This window comes from Pempheris klunzingeri, chromosome 6 (genome assembly GCF_042242105.1).
Source record: "Pempheris klunzingeri isolate RE-2024b chromosome 6, fPemKlu1.hap1, whole genome shotgun sequence".
Taxonomy (NCBI): domain Eukaryota; kingdom Metazoa; phylum Chordata; class Actinopteri; order Acropomatiformes; family Pempheridae; genus Pempheris; species Pempheris klunzingeri.
The window spans coordinates 5,418,484-5,438,054 of NC_092017.1; the positions used below are offsets into that span (position 1 = coordinate 5,418,484).

Below are 19,571 nucleotides of genomic sequence, written 5' to 3' on the forward strand. Positions count from 1 at the left end.
ATTTATTATTGCCTCAGCTCATTAGGTTGACATCACTAACATCACATTATCACAGTAACATGCAATAAATAAAGCCAAGGAGGCAATATTATAGTAATTTACCTGATCATTTCTGGTAATTACTTACTTGTTTTGCTGTTAATGTACTGAATGACTAAATTCATCTCATCGCATCATTTAATACTGTAAGTGGATCCTAAGAGGGATGAAAATGGTTGAACAATAGCATAGTGCACATTTTAGAAGGCACATTCTCATTTTTCCACTCCGCGCCAATCCAGTGTTATTTAGTTTGGAATGACATCGTGGGAACAGCGTATCATTAAATGTGAAAATATTCTTTAATGATCCTAATGGTGTTACTTTAAAAGAATAACATCCAGAAACAACAGCGAATACCACCTACTCTTGGCGAGATATTTGTAGTGCCATGTAAATATATCAATAATGGGGCTGCTGAATATTCACACCATGCAGCTCTATACTGTACTGTTGTCTTGTGGGCTAGACTGGTCTGTACATCACTTCTCCTCCCCCCCTGGAACAAGTAGGAATATATAGTCATTCAATTGGGGAAAAAGAAACCAGGAAGTTCCTGCAATCATTTGGATTGTCACCTCAGATCTTGACCTTCATGCTGCAGTGGGGCTGTGGTTAGCATTTGCTAATTTTCCCCTGGTTTAGGAAATGGTTAGGGTTAGAAATGGACCTTCACAAACTGTTGGCTGAAAAGAATCTGAGGATGTGAGGATCATTAAGAAGATTTGGAGGGGTCTGCAATCCTTTGCAGCTAAGCTTCCATAAAGGCAGACGACATGAATGATCTCTTTGTTCTAATATAAATGAATGCAGTGTCCTAGCAATTGCATTGAAGCTTTCTGTCTGATAGAAATTTCAGGAATAGGTACAGTTCAGTAATTTATTAGAACGATGCACTAAAAGCTATGATTTAAGAGCAGACCTTGTTACCCTTGCTAGGAGGATGGCTCAGGAGACGGTGGTGTCAGTTGGTTTGTCCACCACTTTTGTCAGACTGAAATATCTCGACAACTATTGAATAGATTTCTATGAAATTTTGTACAGACATTTATTGTTCCCAGACAATGAATCCTGCTTTGGTGATCCAGTTTTTCTCTGGGTTATGAGTGGAGTTTTTTGCCTCATGCTTGGATGCTTGAATACAAATGTATATAATCACCAATTAGGACAATTAGTGTATTGGAAACCACTGAACAATGAGTTCAGATACACAAACATTCAGCTGAACATTGAAGACTTTTCATATTATAATCAAGATTACAATGTGTGTAAAAAGGTAAGTATCAAACCATGAAATATGAAAAGTAAATAAATGAGATTATATGTAAAAAGAAAGAAAAAAGGAAAGTGTCTAAACACCATAAACAAAGTCATTAACATTCAGTATATCTTAATCAAGGGCTACAGAAAACACAGCAGTCTTCCCAGGTGACGCTGTGACCCGACGTGCTGCTTTCATTTGTCTCATGTTACCAGTAGCATGTGTGCTGCTCCCAGCCCTGTTCACTGTACCATGTTCCTCATTACAGCGGCCACTTTTAGCAACTTTCTCACTAATTCCATAGTGGTTTACATGCTATTCAGCTCTTAGCGGCACCGGCAGTTTGGCTCGTCTGCCTCTGCTGCTCTGTCTTGTCTTGTGTGTCTTATGTTCAGCTATTCCTCTAACCTCCTTTCAGCATAATGGTACACACACTAAGTAATGAGTGCAGTTTATTCGGTGTGTTGGAGGCTCCTTGGATCACCCAGCAATAAGCAACATCCTGATAAACTTTAACCCCATGCATGTTAATAGTTACACTGTACAGTGTTTAGCTGCCGGTGTTTATCACATAATGTTTATTGTTGTTAGCAGCTTAGCTGTCAAGTATTATGTTAGTGTTAACGTTGCATGTGTATTTGCAGGAGTGGGAGAAATGTTGTGCTGTTGTTAATGATGACAGAGACAAAAGGAATCTCCATTGCAGGTAGTTTTAAATGAGGAAGTCTGCAACTTTCTATCAAGGGCACAGCGGTCGGTTCCAAAGAGGGCAAACCATACTGGCCATGTGGGTAGTTAGTGCTAGAGGGGACATTACAGCCCATTCCAGGATGTCCATGGCACGGTCATGGTATAAAGCCAGGTATTTTTGTAAATTTGGATGGAAATTTCTGTTTGTGTAATACTTCAGTGTATGATGAAATACACTTTAAAACTAAGGACTTTCCCACCAACCTTAGTTGTTCTTTGTGTTCAGTGCACATGCTGAACTAACCTGAACATCATCCTGTAGCATTGTCATTGTGAATGCAAGTATGCTGACGTTAGCATAACGGTAGTCCTATTCAAAGACTAAAGAATAATGTTTAAGTATAACATCTTTATGTGTGTTTTATAAAAGTCTTACCTGGTCATTATAAATATTTCATCCTTCCATTTTTGTGATTATGAACATCATGATTTCCAATTAGAGCAAAACATCTCAGCTCAGAAGATTACAAACAGGTTGTCATTCATATTTTACAGGGGGCTTTTCTTCTTCACTTATAGATGTGCTATCTAGCACAGTGTCTTAATAGTCAAGCAATGTAATAATTTGTCTGTACAGAACCGCAGCTTTTTTTTTTAAATGAAAACATTTCCTCTCTAAGAGACAGATGACTTTAACATGTGGGTGAAACATGAATTTGAATTTTTGAACCCTTCTTTCTGTCCAGATAAGAGCTCCACCAGTACTGCAGTCAAAAAGCATGTAAGAAGCCAAAGAAGCATGGTTTTAGACAAAACTAAAGAAAGGGCCCCCGCCTAAGCCAATAAGCAGGATGGCAGTGTTTTTAATTTTCACGTCTATCTACTGTAGAGTAATGGCCTAGATAGACTTACCCTGGATATGTCAATCTAACCCTTTTTTATAGCTTTACATTTCACTGGAATGGATTTACCCCACATTGGGAGAGATCAGAAACTGCTGTTGAATTACGGAGATGAATCTGCATGTTGATAGTGCACACAGATGTACCATGCCATGATGTAATGCTTTCTATCTTATCATAGGGTACAGAATGAGGGCCCTCGAGTCCAGTGCGGTATGTGTTTGGTTTCACTGTAGAAAGTGGTGACGAGGAAGTGTTTCTTTGAACAAGCCCCGTCTTGCACAGTTTTACAGTTGCCTTGTTTCTATGGTTAAAGAGGCAGGATGTCACACTGGAGGAAGTAGGCCAATTAATCTACAGCACCCACCCCCATCACACACACACACACACACACACACATTCTTCACTAATATAACAAGGAGTTTCCCAAAGTGGAGTCCCTGGAGGCTTTACAGGAACTTTCTAAACCATTTCCTTGAAGGAGGATCTTGATGTGGTGATTTGGGGCATGTTAGAGTGTGAATCGTGTCACCTGTCCAATCCAACTCAACCAAATACTAGTTAGGAGCTTAAATAAATTGCTCCTAGCGTGCTCAATGTATACACTCATTCACATCGTGTGGCACATTTGGCCTTGTTTTACAGCATAACCAACACTGTAATGTCAGCCTCAAACAAAAATCCAGCTATCTAAAGACATTTTTTACATTTTAGTTGCATTTGCTGAAGGCAGTCCATTTGATTTCTTTGAAATGATTGTTACTTACTCTTTAGTAAGCATTTCCACACTACTTGTTACTCGGCTCGGCTATTGTTTGGGACAACTTAACTGGTATGTTTCTTTCCTTTTCCGCGACTCACTTTAGCTACTGTTTTAGCACAATGGATATCTGTAGTTTTAGTTGAATATTGCGCATATATACACGTTACATATTAGAGGTACTTAGCATCACAGAAGCAGGCTGCATACAGACTTGATTAGAAATACCCACAGTTTTTATTTCACCTGGAATTCACACTGAATACATCACATCTGTTAACATCACTAATGAAATACACTTACAATCTGTGCAAGTGGAAAGCTTTAGTGTGCTCGATAGCAGAATATCTATGTATGCGCCCTGCTTCTTTTAGCTAATTGAGTTTTATCTAAGGTCAGGGACACTGGGATGTTTAGACGTCCTATCAATCAGCAGTGGAAGCCCTGACATCTGGCTACAAACGGACAGTAAGAACAGATTATTCAGAAGTTGAAGAGGTTAACACATTCGTTCTTTATCGCCCTGAAAAGACGGGCCCTGCTGTATCACCTGCCTTTAATGCTCTGTTTTGATGAGAGGCCCTGAGTCAAAATCTAGTTTATTCATTCAATTGTGTGTGCATGCGTTGCATATGCCTCAGTTTAATGTTTAATCAAATCACAGCACAACAAATCTGGGCCCAATATTGTTCCATTGCGGAGAGGGTGTGAGGAAAGGGGGTAGTTGTTGGGGATCAGCAGCTCATTTTTGCCCCGACTCTCTGTAACAGCTTCATTTGGCCATGTGTATTTGTGATAAGCTACATGGGCTGGCAAATCTATTAGTGGAGCTCTACTTTTTGCCATGTTATTCTGTGAGGCCCAGCTATGAGTCAAAGCATGTCCCAGTGGATTCCACTGGAGTTTACAGGACTGTAAATCTTACTGATTGACAGCTCTGCGTGACGCCTACACATGCACATAAATATACTTTTGAACTAAAACCTAAATCTTTTTTAACGTTGGAATAAAATGAACACTTATTCAGACGTGAGGCAGAGATTTTGCTCATGAACTAATGCACTGTGTCCACATGCACGGTCAAGGTGTCCAAGTTATCAGACAGCTACTGTACATCAAAGGGGCTCACTAGTGGTCTGTAGATTCACTGCCTGCTGGTGTTCACATTATTTTTAAGAGTGCTCACAGCAGGCAGCGATGCAACCATTTGTTTGACTCGACCCTCCCTCTAGACTCCCTGATGTCCCCTGCTTTCCCTTTCCCCATTAAAACTACAAGAAAACAGGGGTTTTCCTTCTGGCTTGGGGGATGTGTGTGTTCTGATAGATCAGAAGGACTGTACATGTCTCTGTGGTTACAGCTAAACAACACAAAGTGGATTTTGTATCAAGGTCGACTTATTCTGTCATCATTGTTTCTGACTGTTGCATGTGCTTAGAAACCCTTGACAATAGTGTGATTTAATAGAAAGATTCCCAAAAAATTAAAGCAGTATTGTAATTTTTAGGGCTGAGAATAAAAGCAGGTGTCAGTCACTACCTTTGTGTAATGTAGCTCCAGGCTTCACTCTTAATATGAGCAGCAGCAGTTCTGAACATGCACTTTGATCCAGTCCATTGCATTCTTTTCATTACCTGGATCCCACTTTCTAGATGTCTTAACTTATGCTGAGCCACATAAATAGATAAATCTAAACCGATCAAACTGTTGATGTCAACTTAAAAATTTTATGTATAACAAATTAGAAAGCCTAGGCTTAAAGTCTTCATAATCCTTTAAAAAAAAACTTTTGCGGCACACTGGCGCTCAAGGCAATGCTGACTTACCTGTCTGAAAGGGTGCAATGAATAATTTGATCACATTTTTCATTTCACTCGAGTGCTGAACAAACAGGAATCTGTGATTAACAGTTTTAATTAGGATTCTAACTTGACAAATTCTTACAGCTTCGCAACGTGTCTAAGATGAATAAATCACTGGCCTGGGATCATCAAGCTGCCTCCTAAGTGAATGTGCCTCGAGATTACTTTGTGATTCCACAAAGTGTGAGTCAGCCAAGGCTGAGTGTGTTTAACTAATCCTCCTCCCACCACATGTCAGGTGAAGGAAGTTTATGTCCACTCAATGAGCAAACTACCCCGCTCAGGTATTGGGCCCCCATGCTCTTCAGTGTGTCTTCTTTGACTCTTGAAAACTGGATGTCAAAACTGAGTGGAGCCAGTGTTAGTTAGCCTCACAGCATGCAAGACGTCTGCACACCTGGGTTATGAGGGCCCTGTAAAAATAATGGCAGCATTTGAGGAGTTTTATGCTGCATTCACATGGATGGTAGACATCAAACCAGGGATCACTTGAGTGGATGAGAGCAGGACAGTAAAATGAAGTGAGGTCGGCAGAGATTACCAGCAACAGTAATGGTAGACAGCACTGACGTCCAAGTAAAGTATTTCAACTTGTCGGCACTACTCAGAGGTCAAGCTTGGGGATGTATGGATGACTCACAGGTGATGCTGCTGCCATGTAGGCAGTGAGAAAATAATATTGCTTTTTTCATAACTTACGTAATTATAAAGAAGACGAGACCCTTGAAGTTCACAACTTTTTTCTGCAAATTTTCTTTTTTCTTATTTGGGCTTAAACTGGCATTGATTGTTGTTTACTTTGATCCCCACTGGTTGGCACTGGCAACAATTATCCTACCTGTGGTCAAAAAAAATTAAAATGTAATTTTTCAAAGAAATTACTTTTAAATTGTAATAATCACAATGAAGAAATTAAAATTTGAATTCAAGTTATATCACTTAAATTCCACAGATGTGATTTTAGACAGTGTGTCACCACAACTGGACCCATGATCATGAAGGGTGATCCCCAAAAATGTATAGCCTCACTGCTCATGTTGGTACAAAGATATAATTGATTTTGTCTCCTTACTCCTTACTTGGGCTAGAGCCCAATCCATGCATTTAGTCTGAGAGAAACTTAACTTGAATAGTTTATGGTTGCCTTAACTTAAAATCCAGTTCAATTCATTTCACAACATTCTATTTGATTTTCATTCATTTTCATTGCATTTTATTAGTTGCCAGTGGATAAACAGTGGTGTCATCAACAAACATGTTACATTGGCTTTGTAGACGATAAATGACATATTATTGATAAAAACCATGAAAAGCATTGGCCCCAGGCAACTTTCCTGGGGAACACCATCATTTATAGCACTTAGTTAAAAAAATACACTTAAAAAAAGACTTTTAGTCAGTAAAAGAAATATTGATAATTACTAATTATTATGCAGCAAGAGTAACTCATGGTCTGTTAAATCAAATGCAGCACTAAAATCAAGCTAAACCACTATCTGTAGTACATGTTTACATGTATGCTAAAAAAATCAGATTTTTTTAAATTGAAAAATGATGCTTGATCAGACTTAGGTAGAGGGACAATACTGATAGGATGACTTCTGACACCTGAAAAGTTGTCCCTCAGCTTTAAACATTTTCCATGAAAGCCACTCAGTGTAATTGCTAAACATGCCTATGCCTATATTTATAGAGCGCAACCGACAAGACGCTCCATAAAGTACTTAGCTTCTACCACTTCACTACTTGCTGTGCATCAAATGTAAATTTACAGCTACAAAAAGTACAGCAGTGTAATTTTTGTAATAGCAGTTTGGTCGGAGTTGTAGATGGAGATACGTACCATCCCTCAACCCCTGCGACACACCCTAATGCCAAATTCAAACATCAGTAATGTGCACTGGTGTCTGAAATTCCATTGTGAACTGCTGAATTTAAATCTTGATGATATGCATCGTAACTATTGTAATCAGACATCCCAAGCTTCGCCTCTATTATTAATTGTCCAAAGCATTATGATTTATTGTAGTCCTGCAGAATGATTATTAATTTTCTGGTTGATTATACCTGTGGGCGGCAACAATACTGTTCTGCATATAAGCATCTGCTGAATGAAAAAGTATTCTTCACATGAAAAGATGTCCTTGGAGAAACAACAGCTCATTTTTATTTTAATCAAACATATGTAGAAGTGCTGTTGATTAAGGGTACTGTGGCATGCATTCAGAGGGGAAATAATGTAATGAACATTATTTGATGGTTTTTATTTGTTCAGACTTGTTAAGGAAAGAAAAACTTCAGCGTGCATGTAGTTACGTATAAATAACTGTTGTTCTTTTGAATTACTGGCACGCTGTGACTTGGCAAAGTGCTTGAATGCTGCACCCTAAACTGCACCTGCACTGCAACAAAGACATGCTGCTCCAGTATATCACACTGGTGTGACACTGGTGGTTTACATTCCAAAGAAACAGTGGAGAGTGACAGGAGTGTGTGTACAATACAAGCTGCTCTCAGCCAGGCAAGTCTGGGTATGCCTGAGCCCAAACAGCAGGCCAAGTTCAAACTTCACCTCTAGAATCGCTGGGATCTCAACACTTAGAGGAATGCACAGGTGTAGACACTCGGCAGCAGACAATCCCTGCTAACACTTGATCAATTTGACACTTTGCAGGGCCAATGCCAATGACAAGTTCCTTCGGGATTGTGATTGTACCTCACGCAACAAAAGAAACTGTCCACTGAGCTGTTTTTTTGTTTGTTTTTTTTAGTCCTTTAGGCCATATCCTGGCCAAATGAATCCCTCTACACTCTCCTGCTCATTTACAGCATCACAGATGATGGTTGTGTAATAACACTTTTACTCTGATGAGCTTGGCATGGTTATCCAGTGGCATATTAATCTATCCATGTCCAATTAATCAATGCCGGATCACATGCTGGTGCTCTGAACTGCAGGCTTCCACTTAAATTTACTGATATCAGCTGACATGTTTTGCCAGGGATCTCCCACTATTAAAATATATGCACACTGTATATATTTTTAGATTAGCAAATACCCGTTTTTATATCAGTTCGTATTAATATTCTGTACTTCGCAGTTTACCTATTAGAGACATGATCAGTCAGGAAAGAATCTCTGGAGAAAGAGCTCTATTTGCAGCTTCATTGATCACAAGAGATATCACTGTCCCTCAAACAAAATTTCCCAGGACTTTCATTAACCAAATTGAATTAAATATCCAATTAAATAGCTTCCTTCATGAAATTAGAAAGGAAAGACATGATGCAGTATTATAACGGCACTGATTAAGGATGTTGCTTTACATCAGAGCAGTGTTATCCCAGATCAAATGTACATTTGTTAGGAATAGTACATCTGACACTCCAGCACCAAAGAGGGGAGACGGCACTCTGTTCACTCTGTCCTCTCCGGCCACAAAGAAGGAGAGGCAGATTAATTAACAGACCTTTGCAGCCAATGAAGACAGGTGGCAATAATCCTGACAAGAGACAGATCTGAAGCTTCTCATACAAAACCAATTTCAACTGCAATCCATTTTTCAAAAGCTCATCAGGGTGAAGAACGAGAGAGTTGAACTCGTGTGGCTGCAGAATTTGTTTCTCTCTGATTGCCTTGTCAGGATATCTTATCCGATGGCAGATGACCAAAACCCCACCCTTCACAGACAAACTCTCTCTGTTTCTCTCTCTCTCTCTCTCTCTCTTCAACACACAAACCGTTTCACACAATGCATTCTCTGTCTTTCACTCACAAACACTCATGCAGACCCTCTCACACTGTCTTACACTTCCCGACAAAGATGCACGCAGCCACAAACCATTCGCCAAGTTTCAGTCGGTGCGCCTGTCAAGCATCAAGATGGAGGCAGATAAAAGCAGGTTCCTCATTTCTACTCAGAGGCCTTCTCTTTTGCCAGTGGAAATGACAGCTGTCACTGGCTAATTAAACTATCTCATTAAGCTAATATTAGCTCTATGAGTTGTTTGATCAGTTATTTCTTTGTGACATAATTGTTTGGCTGCTTTGAGTGTGTTAATGATGATCCAGGGCTGGCTCTCACACAGTGGGTGTACTATTCATGGGCGAGGCTTTTCTTTAAAGTAACCCCACAAAAAAATAAGGTTAGCCAACAAATTGCTAACTCTTGGCCTTGGACGTAAACCTGGGTTGGATTACTACTGTGGGTAGGAATCTATTTGAGCTGCACATGCTAACGTTTCGCTTACATTGTGTTCTTGACACCAGACAGACACCAGACAGATGCTATCATTGCTATCATTGGGCAATTGTTCTTCCATTCCAGTGTAACAGCCACTGAAAGGCAAAGAATGTCACCTTTTCCTCATTTTGTCTGTGATTATTGTCTATTTACAAATAGTTTTGTTGGTCTAATTCATAAAAAGTTCTGCCACAACAACTTTTCAGTTGACTCAAAAATATTACAAAATAAAAGGGAGCACAGTGAGCTGCAGCACAAAGTAAATTGTTTCCATAGAGGGCACTGATTGTGACTATTTATCTTGGTTATTGTCTTAGGTAGAATGAGGTTATTTATCTGAACAGAATGGACCCCACTTGGTTCACAGCAATACAATCAGCAGCACATTATAGTAATGCTACTATCCATCGGCAATTAGTGCATAATAATGTGCAGCACTTGCATTAATGTGATTGAGCATGTCTGCTTTAGGGATATGCATATGGAATATTCTTTCTTTCTTGGTATCCACCGCCCCAGCTAACCCTCCTCAAGTGCCTCAGTGGTCGATGATGGGATCCACCCTGACTGTCCAAACACCGCTCCCTCAGGGACATTAATTTCCAAGCAGTCCCATGAGTGAATCAAAAGAGAAGAACGCTCACTGAGCACGAAGAGTGGGGAGTGAAAACCACACTTCTCTGTTAAAGAAAATAGTGTCCTTTTTTTCATGGAGAAAGTATAATGGCAAATTAATTTCCCAGAGATTAATGTACAAGGTAAATATTTTAGTGTGAGTACTTATCCTCTAAAAAGTCAGAGGATGAACACCTCCTCACTCCCTTCCCGCTGCCCTGCTCTCCCTGTGTGGGTTGAAACAGCTTAGATGCTTAAGGAGTCTAATGAGAGAAGAGATTCCGAGCTGCCTGATGGCTCTCATCAATCACCTTTCTCCTTTGGAGGTGTGATGCCGGGCCGGGGGAAGGGGCCACGGAGGGTCGGGTGGGAGGGAAGGCATCAGGCTTTTAATCTCAATAAGTTAATGGACTTTCTAGTCTGGTCCTGCTAAGTAGAACTTCATCCTTGTTGTTAGCAAACAAGCTGCATGTACACGGGAGACTGTCTCAGGAGCAGCTTGGCATTTCCACATTACACAGTTAATTTGTGTTGCAACTGAAATGAGGAGATCTAACCTAAGTTTGTCGATACACCGATAAGAGCCAGTTAAAGGTTACTAACTAATGAGTTTAGGAAAACAAATCCACATCTCTACTGAAGCAGATGGACATGATAAAATTGCTAGAAATATGTGGCTGCTAAATATTTACCAGCAGTTTTCACTTATGGCGAATATGTCTTTGTTAAATCCTTTTCTACAGGAAGCATCCAGACTTTCCACAGACCTATTAGCTTTAGCTAGCAGTCTTTTTTGCGTAAAAACAGCATTCAGCCAGTATTATATCATGTTCTGCATGTAACCATCAAAAACATATATTCTTTTACGTTTTTATCCCAGAATTCTTCAAACAAATCATCTGAAAACAGTGAAAAGATTAAATGTGTGCTTTTCTCATATAGCTAGCTAGTCACAGCTGATAGAATCTGCTAGCAACAACTGTACTTTCAGTGACGGCGTCTTGCTAAAAACAAGATTCCTCCTTTTGTCTATTTCTGTTTGAAATCAGGAGCACGTTGTCGTCAAAATTGCTTTGAATTTCAAGTGTTTAAATCTGTCACATCTATCGCTGCAAACTACATACGTGGCCGTCTAAGTATTCAAAGCTTGACGGGCAAAGAAAAGGAACAAAAGAGGATGAAACTGACAATGATACAGTCGTTAATCTGACCATAGTACGGCATATCATTGCTTCTTCTGTAGCAGCTTGTTCCACCTTTAGCATTACAGCGGAGAACATTACACTAGAATCTATGTTATTATCGTTTGGTGTTATAATACATCAGCGAGGATGTTACAGTCATTTTAATGGCAGGTCAGACAGGCATGACCATGACTTTATAAAGATAATATTGTGTTTGTACCTTTGTGCCTTTGCTGTACCAGTGTGACAGCTCTGCTTAATTAATTATCTCCATGCTGGACAGTATGTTGTGGATGTACTTCTAGAGGGAGAGGGGGTAATGTGGAAAATATGCAGAAAATGTATTTGGGTTGACTGTCCGGCTATTAATAATCATTGTGTTTGGATAAATAGTGCCCTACTTTCAGAATCTGTGGATCTAAATATTCCCAATAGGCTGCTTCCCTCCTGTATTGATTGATTGGTATAGTGTTTAAAGGTCATAGTCATAAAACATCAGCATGTAATTAACACACTGTGATTTTTAACCAGTGGTAAATGCATTGTGTGTTGACTTTTGAAGTTCCATCTCGCTTTTCAGTCTAGTGTTTGGATTATTAGTCTTATTTGAATTTAAGTTTAGGTGCAGAGGAAATGTCATTTCTGATGAGACAGTGTTCCTCACCAAAAAGGGGCAGGTAGGTCTGCCAGGCCAGTGATACAAATCCTCACATCGTGTGATTAAAGACACGCTATGTGAGGATTTGTATCTTCAAGGACTGGATGGACTATTGCGTCTCCCTTTCCTTTGAACCACTAGATCCAAAATACTGAAAACCTGCTTACATTCCATGCAGAGTCACGTGGAGACAAGACAAATGCAAAGGTCTGCCTCCTCATGGTTACTTTATTCACGGATAGTTAATTTGGCTGAGGGAATACACAAACATATTGAGCTGCTTTTATCCTGATTCAGACTGGCTTGGCCTTGATATGACTAAAAGCTGAGGGCCCACTGATATATGGGACGCTAACAGCTTCAGTTAAATGAGCCTTTTGACGAATGTCACCAAAATGTGACCAAGTGCTTCCAGGCCCCCAAACCTTAAGGACTGACCGCTGCATTTAGTGCTATTTTTAATTGTGCAAGTTATCAGGTTCCATTTCTGAATAATAATAAAAAAAAAAAACTTTCACTGTGTGGCAACATATTCGCTCTCTTGTTACCTTGGGAGTTGAGTCTATTCATATTTCTTCTAAGATTGAAAACATGTGTTTTGGTTCGTGAAGACATTTATCTGAATGTCTGGGCTTTCTTTGGCAAAAAGGATGGAACAAGCTTACAATTTTTTTCTCTTTCTCTCCAACAGCCTTCGCACCAGCAGACACGTAGAAGAAACTGCTTTGTAATTATGAACCCAAATGCAAAAAGATGTATAAATTCAACATTAGCTTTTGATTTATATTTAATTAATTTAATATTTGATTTGATAGAAATCTAATTTCATTTCTTAATTATGAGTTGCCATGTTTCAAATGAATTGAAACAGCTTTTTAAGTGTAATGGCCTGACTGTGAACCTGCTCAACCATTTGTCGACAGTAATGTTAAAAATCTTTTGTTTAAAATAGCTTTGTTTGATAGACCAGTGAAGTGTTCTAGTGACTTACATGGCTATAGCTCACACCCAAGTGATCCAGTAGGACAGTGTGGGATATGACATTAACACACAGTATTTACTAATTACTTTGTTGTAGTGTTTGTCTGACAATCCTCACTAAACAGTCATAAAGAGAATTTGTAATCTAAAACCAAAAAAGGTGTTTGGTTTTCATGTGGCTGCACAGCTGTTCCACCCTGAGATGGAAAAATCACCACAAAAGAACCCGATATGACTGGAAACCACAACCCAGTAATTTAATCAGAGGGACTAAAATCAAAGGAGGCAAAAGTTCAGGATCTGAATCCAATGAAATGTATCAGTTCCTTAGAACCTACTGACATAGCTCACTTGTGGAGAAGCAAGCCTAGACAGAAAGGGCTGAGTAATGAAGATGGATGCATTCTGTTATCAGGCAGCCACTTACTGGGGCCTGATGTAACCTTAAACACTGAGGATAGCTCAGTTGCACAAAGAATCTAATTAATGAATAGCAGCCATGAAAGAGGACAAGGCAAGTGTGCATTTGCAGATGAATTCCAGACACTAATCAAATGTTGTTCAAGTGGTTTGGTTTGTTTCCAGAGCAAGGCATTATTTGGCAAGGATGGAAGGCAGTGTTTGCATGCTGGCTTGATGACTGCACGCATGCTTCGATGTTTTTATGTATGTGCCTGTGTATGTGTGAGTATTTATGTTCCTGTTTAAGTGTTTAAGAGTTTTATAAAGTTTGAAGTTCCAAGCCAGAGTTAAAAAGGATAAAACAGATGTGAGGTTGCATTATTAAGTTTATTCCAACAATGGGGGCTACTTTACTCTCCATTATGGGGTCACGCTACAATTACTAGGACTTGTGTATGGGGGAAATGTCTCCTGTTTTACTTGCTGCTGCTGTAGCTCAGTGGATACTGGGTGTTTTAAGATGGAAACACAACACACCATTCAAAACCTAATGGCTGCTCCAATAGTTTGTGTCAAACAAGGCATGTCACCATAGACAGTCAGTGCCCCTTCCAATGTTTAAGTTTGGTAGTGCAAAACTCTTACCTTAGGAAATGATTGAATGACATGATGTGATCAGTTCTTCATTTGTTTAGAACACAAATCTAATCACAGTGTGCTTCTGCCGTAATTTGCCATAGTTAGACGTTAATCTCCAACTCCAACTTGTCTAACAGTTCGAACAGATTGGGTGTTGTGCCCGTGAATGGCTGTTCCAGCTGGTCTAAATACAGTCGACCAATCTGAGCTTTATAGGTGGGAATGAGAACGGTTAAGTCATCCTCCGAAATAGCTACATCCTTAGAAACTTAGGTCATAGAATAAAGTATAGATGAGACTGACACAGCTGCATGGGCAGTGGTAATAATAAATCTGATTATTTGGTCAATTGTTATTCAAAACTAATCAACAGCACCTATCATCACTAACGCAGCTTCCATGTCCTTTGAAAATGATGTTTCACCATCTGATCACCATCTTAGTTTAGCATGTTAGCATGTTAGCATTTGGTAATTAGCACTAAACAGAGTAAAGTTGGGCTGTAATTAGGTTTGCAGGTGTCTTTGGTCACAAACCAAAGTATTTGTGAAAACTTTGTGAAATTTTGAGCTTATGATGGAGCTACATGAAAAGTAAAGGGGGTCACCAAAGATCTTAACATTCATCCTAAAAGGGGAATAAATGTTTGGAAATCCGTCCAGTAGCTGTTAGTGTACCTGTGGCTTCAGATCTTTAATCATTTTTCATACATCTAAAACTGGAACCATTTGGTGATGACCCACAACAGTGTAATCTAGTTGCTTTCTTCTCTCTCCTGTCCAGTACCAGCTCCAGAGGAGATCTCCATGGCGCTCGGTGAGCTTCCAGTGGCAGACGTGGCTCGTGCTGATCACTGCACTTGTTTTGCTGGGTCTGGTGCCTTATGTTGTTCACTGTATGATGACCACTTTCACCAGCCCTCCTCCCCCCAGCACCTTTAAACTGGCAGCAGCCTCTTTTGGTCTGCTCACAGAGATCCTGCTAATCAAGTGAGTGTCTTTTGGTTTTTTACTCTGTGTTTATTAACCCTGTTTAGACTTGGAGTGCCCTTGGCCCGAACTTTGGACTGCAAACGCTACCAGACTTAGTCAGAATGTCACTGATTAAAACTTCTTTTCTGGTTGAACATGTTTCCATCTGCCAAATAGAGATATTTTCAAATCACATTTCATTTTTAAGTGAGTTTCAAAACAAAAAGCCGTGAGAGTCTGTGCCATCCAAATAATCATCTCTGAAAACATGCTGTCCGACCCCCCCACCTCTCTAGTTTTCACTTAGCCTTCTTTCCCATTTTGATATTGCTAATTGGAATGATGCCTGCGGTACTGTAAACCATTAGTAAATGAACAGTCTGTTTTTATCAACATGCAGCTTGTAAATAATGCATTAGATTCCTGGCATAAACAATATCTACTCTGTGATTAGAAAGCAACAAATGGCGGATACTGTAATCAGATTACAAATACGTGTTATGTAATCTGTAATTGCCCAAAGCAGTAACTCAATCAGGCTGCACATTTCTGAAAATGAATTACTGGATTAATTAGATAAAAAGATAAATAATAGTCCTAATAGTGTGTTTGAAACCAGCAAACCGCTCCTAGTATGACTTTACTGACTGACCTTCATTAGCTGAACGCATGGATTTACACAAACAAAAAAAATCATTGTAAAATATAATGGCAGCAGGAGAAGTGATGTAACCCTCCAATCACCCTCAGCTGCTTTTCATGCTAGTAGCAAAATGAAAACTTTGCGCTCTGTCCTTCCTGCAGTATTTGTCTTAACTGAAATAAGAGAGTCTGTTTGTAATTAACTCAACAAGGCTTGTAACTTTTTTTTCCCCATTAACCGCCTTTGCAAGGAATGTGGCTAGTGAACTGGTAATTAATAAATATGGTTGCGCTGGTAATGTGCTTCTGCATCATTATGTTGTTGAAGCCCTTATCCACGCTAGTAATGAGCTGTAATTTCATGAGAGGAAATTGGTTTGTTTACAACACATTCAGCAGCTTCAGACGAGCTGCGTTCTTGGCAGATCTCGGTTGCAGGTATTTGCTCATTGTTTGAGCTGAAGGAGGTTCAAATGTTGTCGTGCTTACAGTTGTATTGTTCAATTCTAACACTTGGGTAATATGCATGAATCATTCCAAATGCACTTGAATGATATACAATATATATATATATTATATATTCATGTTGTTTTGAAGCTTGAAAGCACAAACCTTAAATGAATACAGTAAATCTGTATTGTAGGGACTAGATGTTGCACGGAGCAGTTATTAAATACTTTGCATGCATCTGTCTGCCTAACAACCTATAACACTGCACCGAACAGGCGTTCTGTCCACTGATGCTTACATTATTACTGGTACAACAGGAATGTTGGTGGGTGCCCTTATTAGGATTGGTGGGCCTCACAGATCCATGCCCCATGGTGATTGTGCTGCCTGGGATGTGCCAGCCTCCTGCTGCCCCCTGTCAGGGTGCATCTCAGTCACTCTTCACCCCCCGAGGGTGGAAGCCCTTGTAAGGAGCAACCCCCTCGTCTCTCAGCCACCACACGGCCTGCTAGCCTTTGCAACAGGGATGAGACAAAGACAAACAAGCAAACAGTCCAGAATGACCTTTTATTGTGTTGGATCCATGTTGTGTGCTCTTGGGTTTATTTACACTGACTCTTGATGAAATGGTAACATGCAATAATGGCACTTTATTGACAGGGGGGCTAAAGCTTCTCACTACCCTCCCCGTGGCTGAGCCCATGTGTCTCTGTTACCTGTCGGCTGCCATGGCTCCACCTCACACACCAGTTTACTTTAGCACAAAGAAATTGAACACCCACATTTTGTCGTCACAGACCAGGAAACCTTTTAAATATGCTGATTGAGAAAGTATCTTTCTATCTAAGTTATGCTCATGTTGTTAAAAAGTGAAATGCTTTTTATTCTGCTCTTCTGTTACTGTCAAGGATAAAATAATTGCTATTCTCTATTTTTATTACCGTCATCAAGTCCAGTGAAGAGACTAAAACCAACACTGACTGGGTTCTTCCTACATTTATCATAGTGTGAGTGGGCTTTATGTGCTTCCCCTGTGTGCGTTTGCTTTCTGGTCACCTGAGGAACACCAAGTTTGGCTGCTGCATCTCACCTCTCTTTAGCACTTCGTAAGAAGCTTTAAGGAGACGACGGTTTTCACTGAGAGAAAATACTTTCTATTTCCTGTCGTGATTTCAGCGTACACATAGCACAAGTGTCACGTTGGCAGCTGGAGGCCGACAGGCAAAGTATTTTGGGACTAAAGTAAAAGAATAGAATTAACATATTTTAAAAATATTTTCTCATATGTTGTCATGTATGAAAAGACCCAAAATTAACTATTATTAACACTATAACTAAAACTATTAAGTTGTGACCCAATTCAAAGATTGTGCCGAGGAACCAAACGGCTTCACGGACTTTATTAGCAATAAAGAAATTGAATAATGTCAGACTGCTACTACTACTGTGGCAGTTTGTTTCTGTTCTGTTTTGTGTCTTTCTTTAGTTGAAAAGGAAAGTAAGTTGTCCATCTATTATAAAGACATCATGTTATCATCAGAGTAGAAGCAGGAAAAGAAGAGAGGAAGCCAGCAACTTCCAGTAAAAATGCTAAAAGCTACAAATGAAAATAAAAGGAGACCCAGTGGATTGTGTTTGAGCTCATCACTGCATCATTTGTTCTTCCTCACAGTCTACTCCCAAACATCCTTCAGATGAATCCCGGTCATTTAGATCTCAGTCTGTTGCACCGTGGCTTCCTTTTGACATTTCGACCCTCCAAAATAAGCTTTTTTCGCCCTCCTCATCATGCTGCAGGTCTGTTATTGGACACATTCACAGAGTCACATGACATTTGTCAGGCTTGAACTGCCTTTCAGAAGGCTGTCACACAATATGCACCCTCTCCTTCTTTTACTGTCATGGCGAGGGTTGGGGCGCTGAGACAGTGCCCTGACCATGCAGCTCTGCACTGTGAATTTTTATATGCCATTGCCTGGAGGTTAGAAACTCTCATTATGCCGTGTTAGATTTATTAAAATAGATTATGGAAATGTTAATTAAGTCATTAATTACATTATTTAAGCAGCATTGACAGATAAGGGAGTGTGTGTGTGTGTGTGTGTGTGTGTGTGTGTGTGTGAGGGGGGGGGGGTGTCGAGCTCCCTGGGTGGTTTAAAAGGATGTGATTGGTGACAAGGGACACTGTGGAGATGGCGTCTAACTGCTAGCGCTGACATGATACAAAGTGGCCTACACTGCTCTCTCACCTCACGCTACTGTCTACAGCAGTTTGCAGAGCTGCCTGAGGACGAGTAGCTCATCGCCCTTTGCAGATGTAAGTGTACACAAGGGTACAAATGTGCTTTTTTCGACGTAGCAACTACACATAAGTATAGAAAATTTGAGGACAGAGGGAGCACAGCGCTTAAATTATAAACATTTTACACTCTGCTTTACATTTTTTCTCTGCGTGAGCATTTGGACGCTGCATTTGCTGTGACATCTGAGCAAAGGCCTCAAACCATATTTCCAAGCTGTTCCAAAGGAAAACACAAGAGCACAATTGTGAGATGAATTACCCAGGAGTTGATACTATGGACTCTCTTATCTGTTGACAGTTTAGTTACCACAAAGCACAAGAAATGTGTTTTCCAATTCTCTGAGAATTGAGCTTTTCTTTGTCCCATCAAACCTATATTAAGGGAGGGAAAATTGCTCTGATCACACTTGATAAGAACAAATGATAGATGTTGTAAACAAGCAGAATGCTTCAATTCTGATCTGAGGTATTGATTTGCCTCAGCAGCCAATTACTATGTGGACTCAGGGTTATGCGCTCAGTCAATCTGCTGGGAGAGGGATTTTTGGTTGCTCTCCAGTGTATTACTTTGTACCAAACAAGTCTAAAAATGTTCCAACTGTTGAATTAAAATGTGTTAATACGTGTTCCAGCTGGACAAGTAAAGGTGGAAATACTCTGCATCAGTCTTGATTGCTCAGGTCCTCCATCAGGTTGCCAGGTGCTGCTTGAAGGTGTGTGTCTTGATATTAAGTGGCTACTGATTGGAGGAAATGATACAGTATGAGGCTGTTTGACCACCTCAGAGTCAAGCTATCGTGATTGGCTCCTACATCAGCCACACGAACCTCATCATAACTAACTCGTTGCTGTAATAGTTAGTAAGCACCAACATGAAGAATCCCATATAAGCACTCAGCCCCCCCCACCACACCCCTCACAAAGATAAAACCTGCATATTTTTCCTGTGTGATGGCAGCTGAGTACACT

At 40.0% G+C, this 19,571-nt stretch overlaps 1 protein-coding gene across 1 annotated transcript in view; it reads left to right on the forward strand.

The window, feature by feature from the left end:
• The window catches only part of LOC139202209 (uncharacterized), a 69,398-nt gene that overhangs the window by 46,731 nt on the left and 3,096 nt on the right, over nt 1–19,571 (forward strand). The window contains exon 4 of the mRNA XM_070831578.1: nt 15,021–15,226. Coding sequence (XP_070687679.1) covers nt 15,021–15,226 — 206 coding nt within the window. The remainder of the gene's footprint in view (nt 1–15,020; nt 15,227–19,571) is intronic.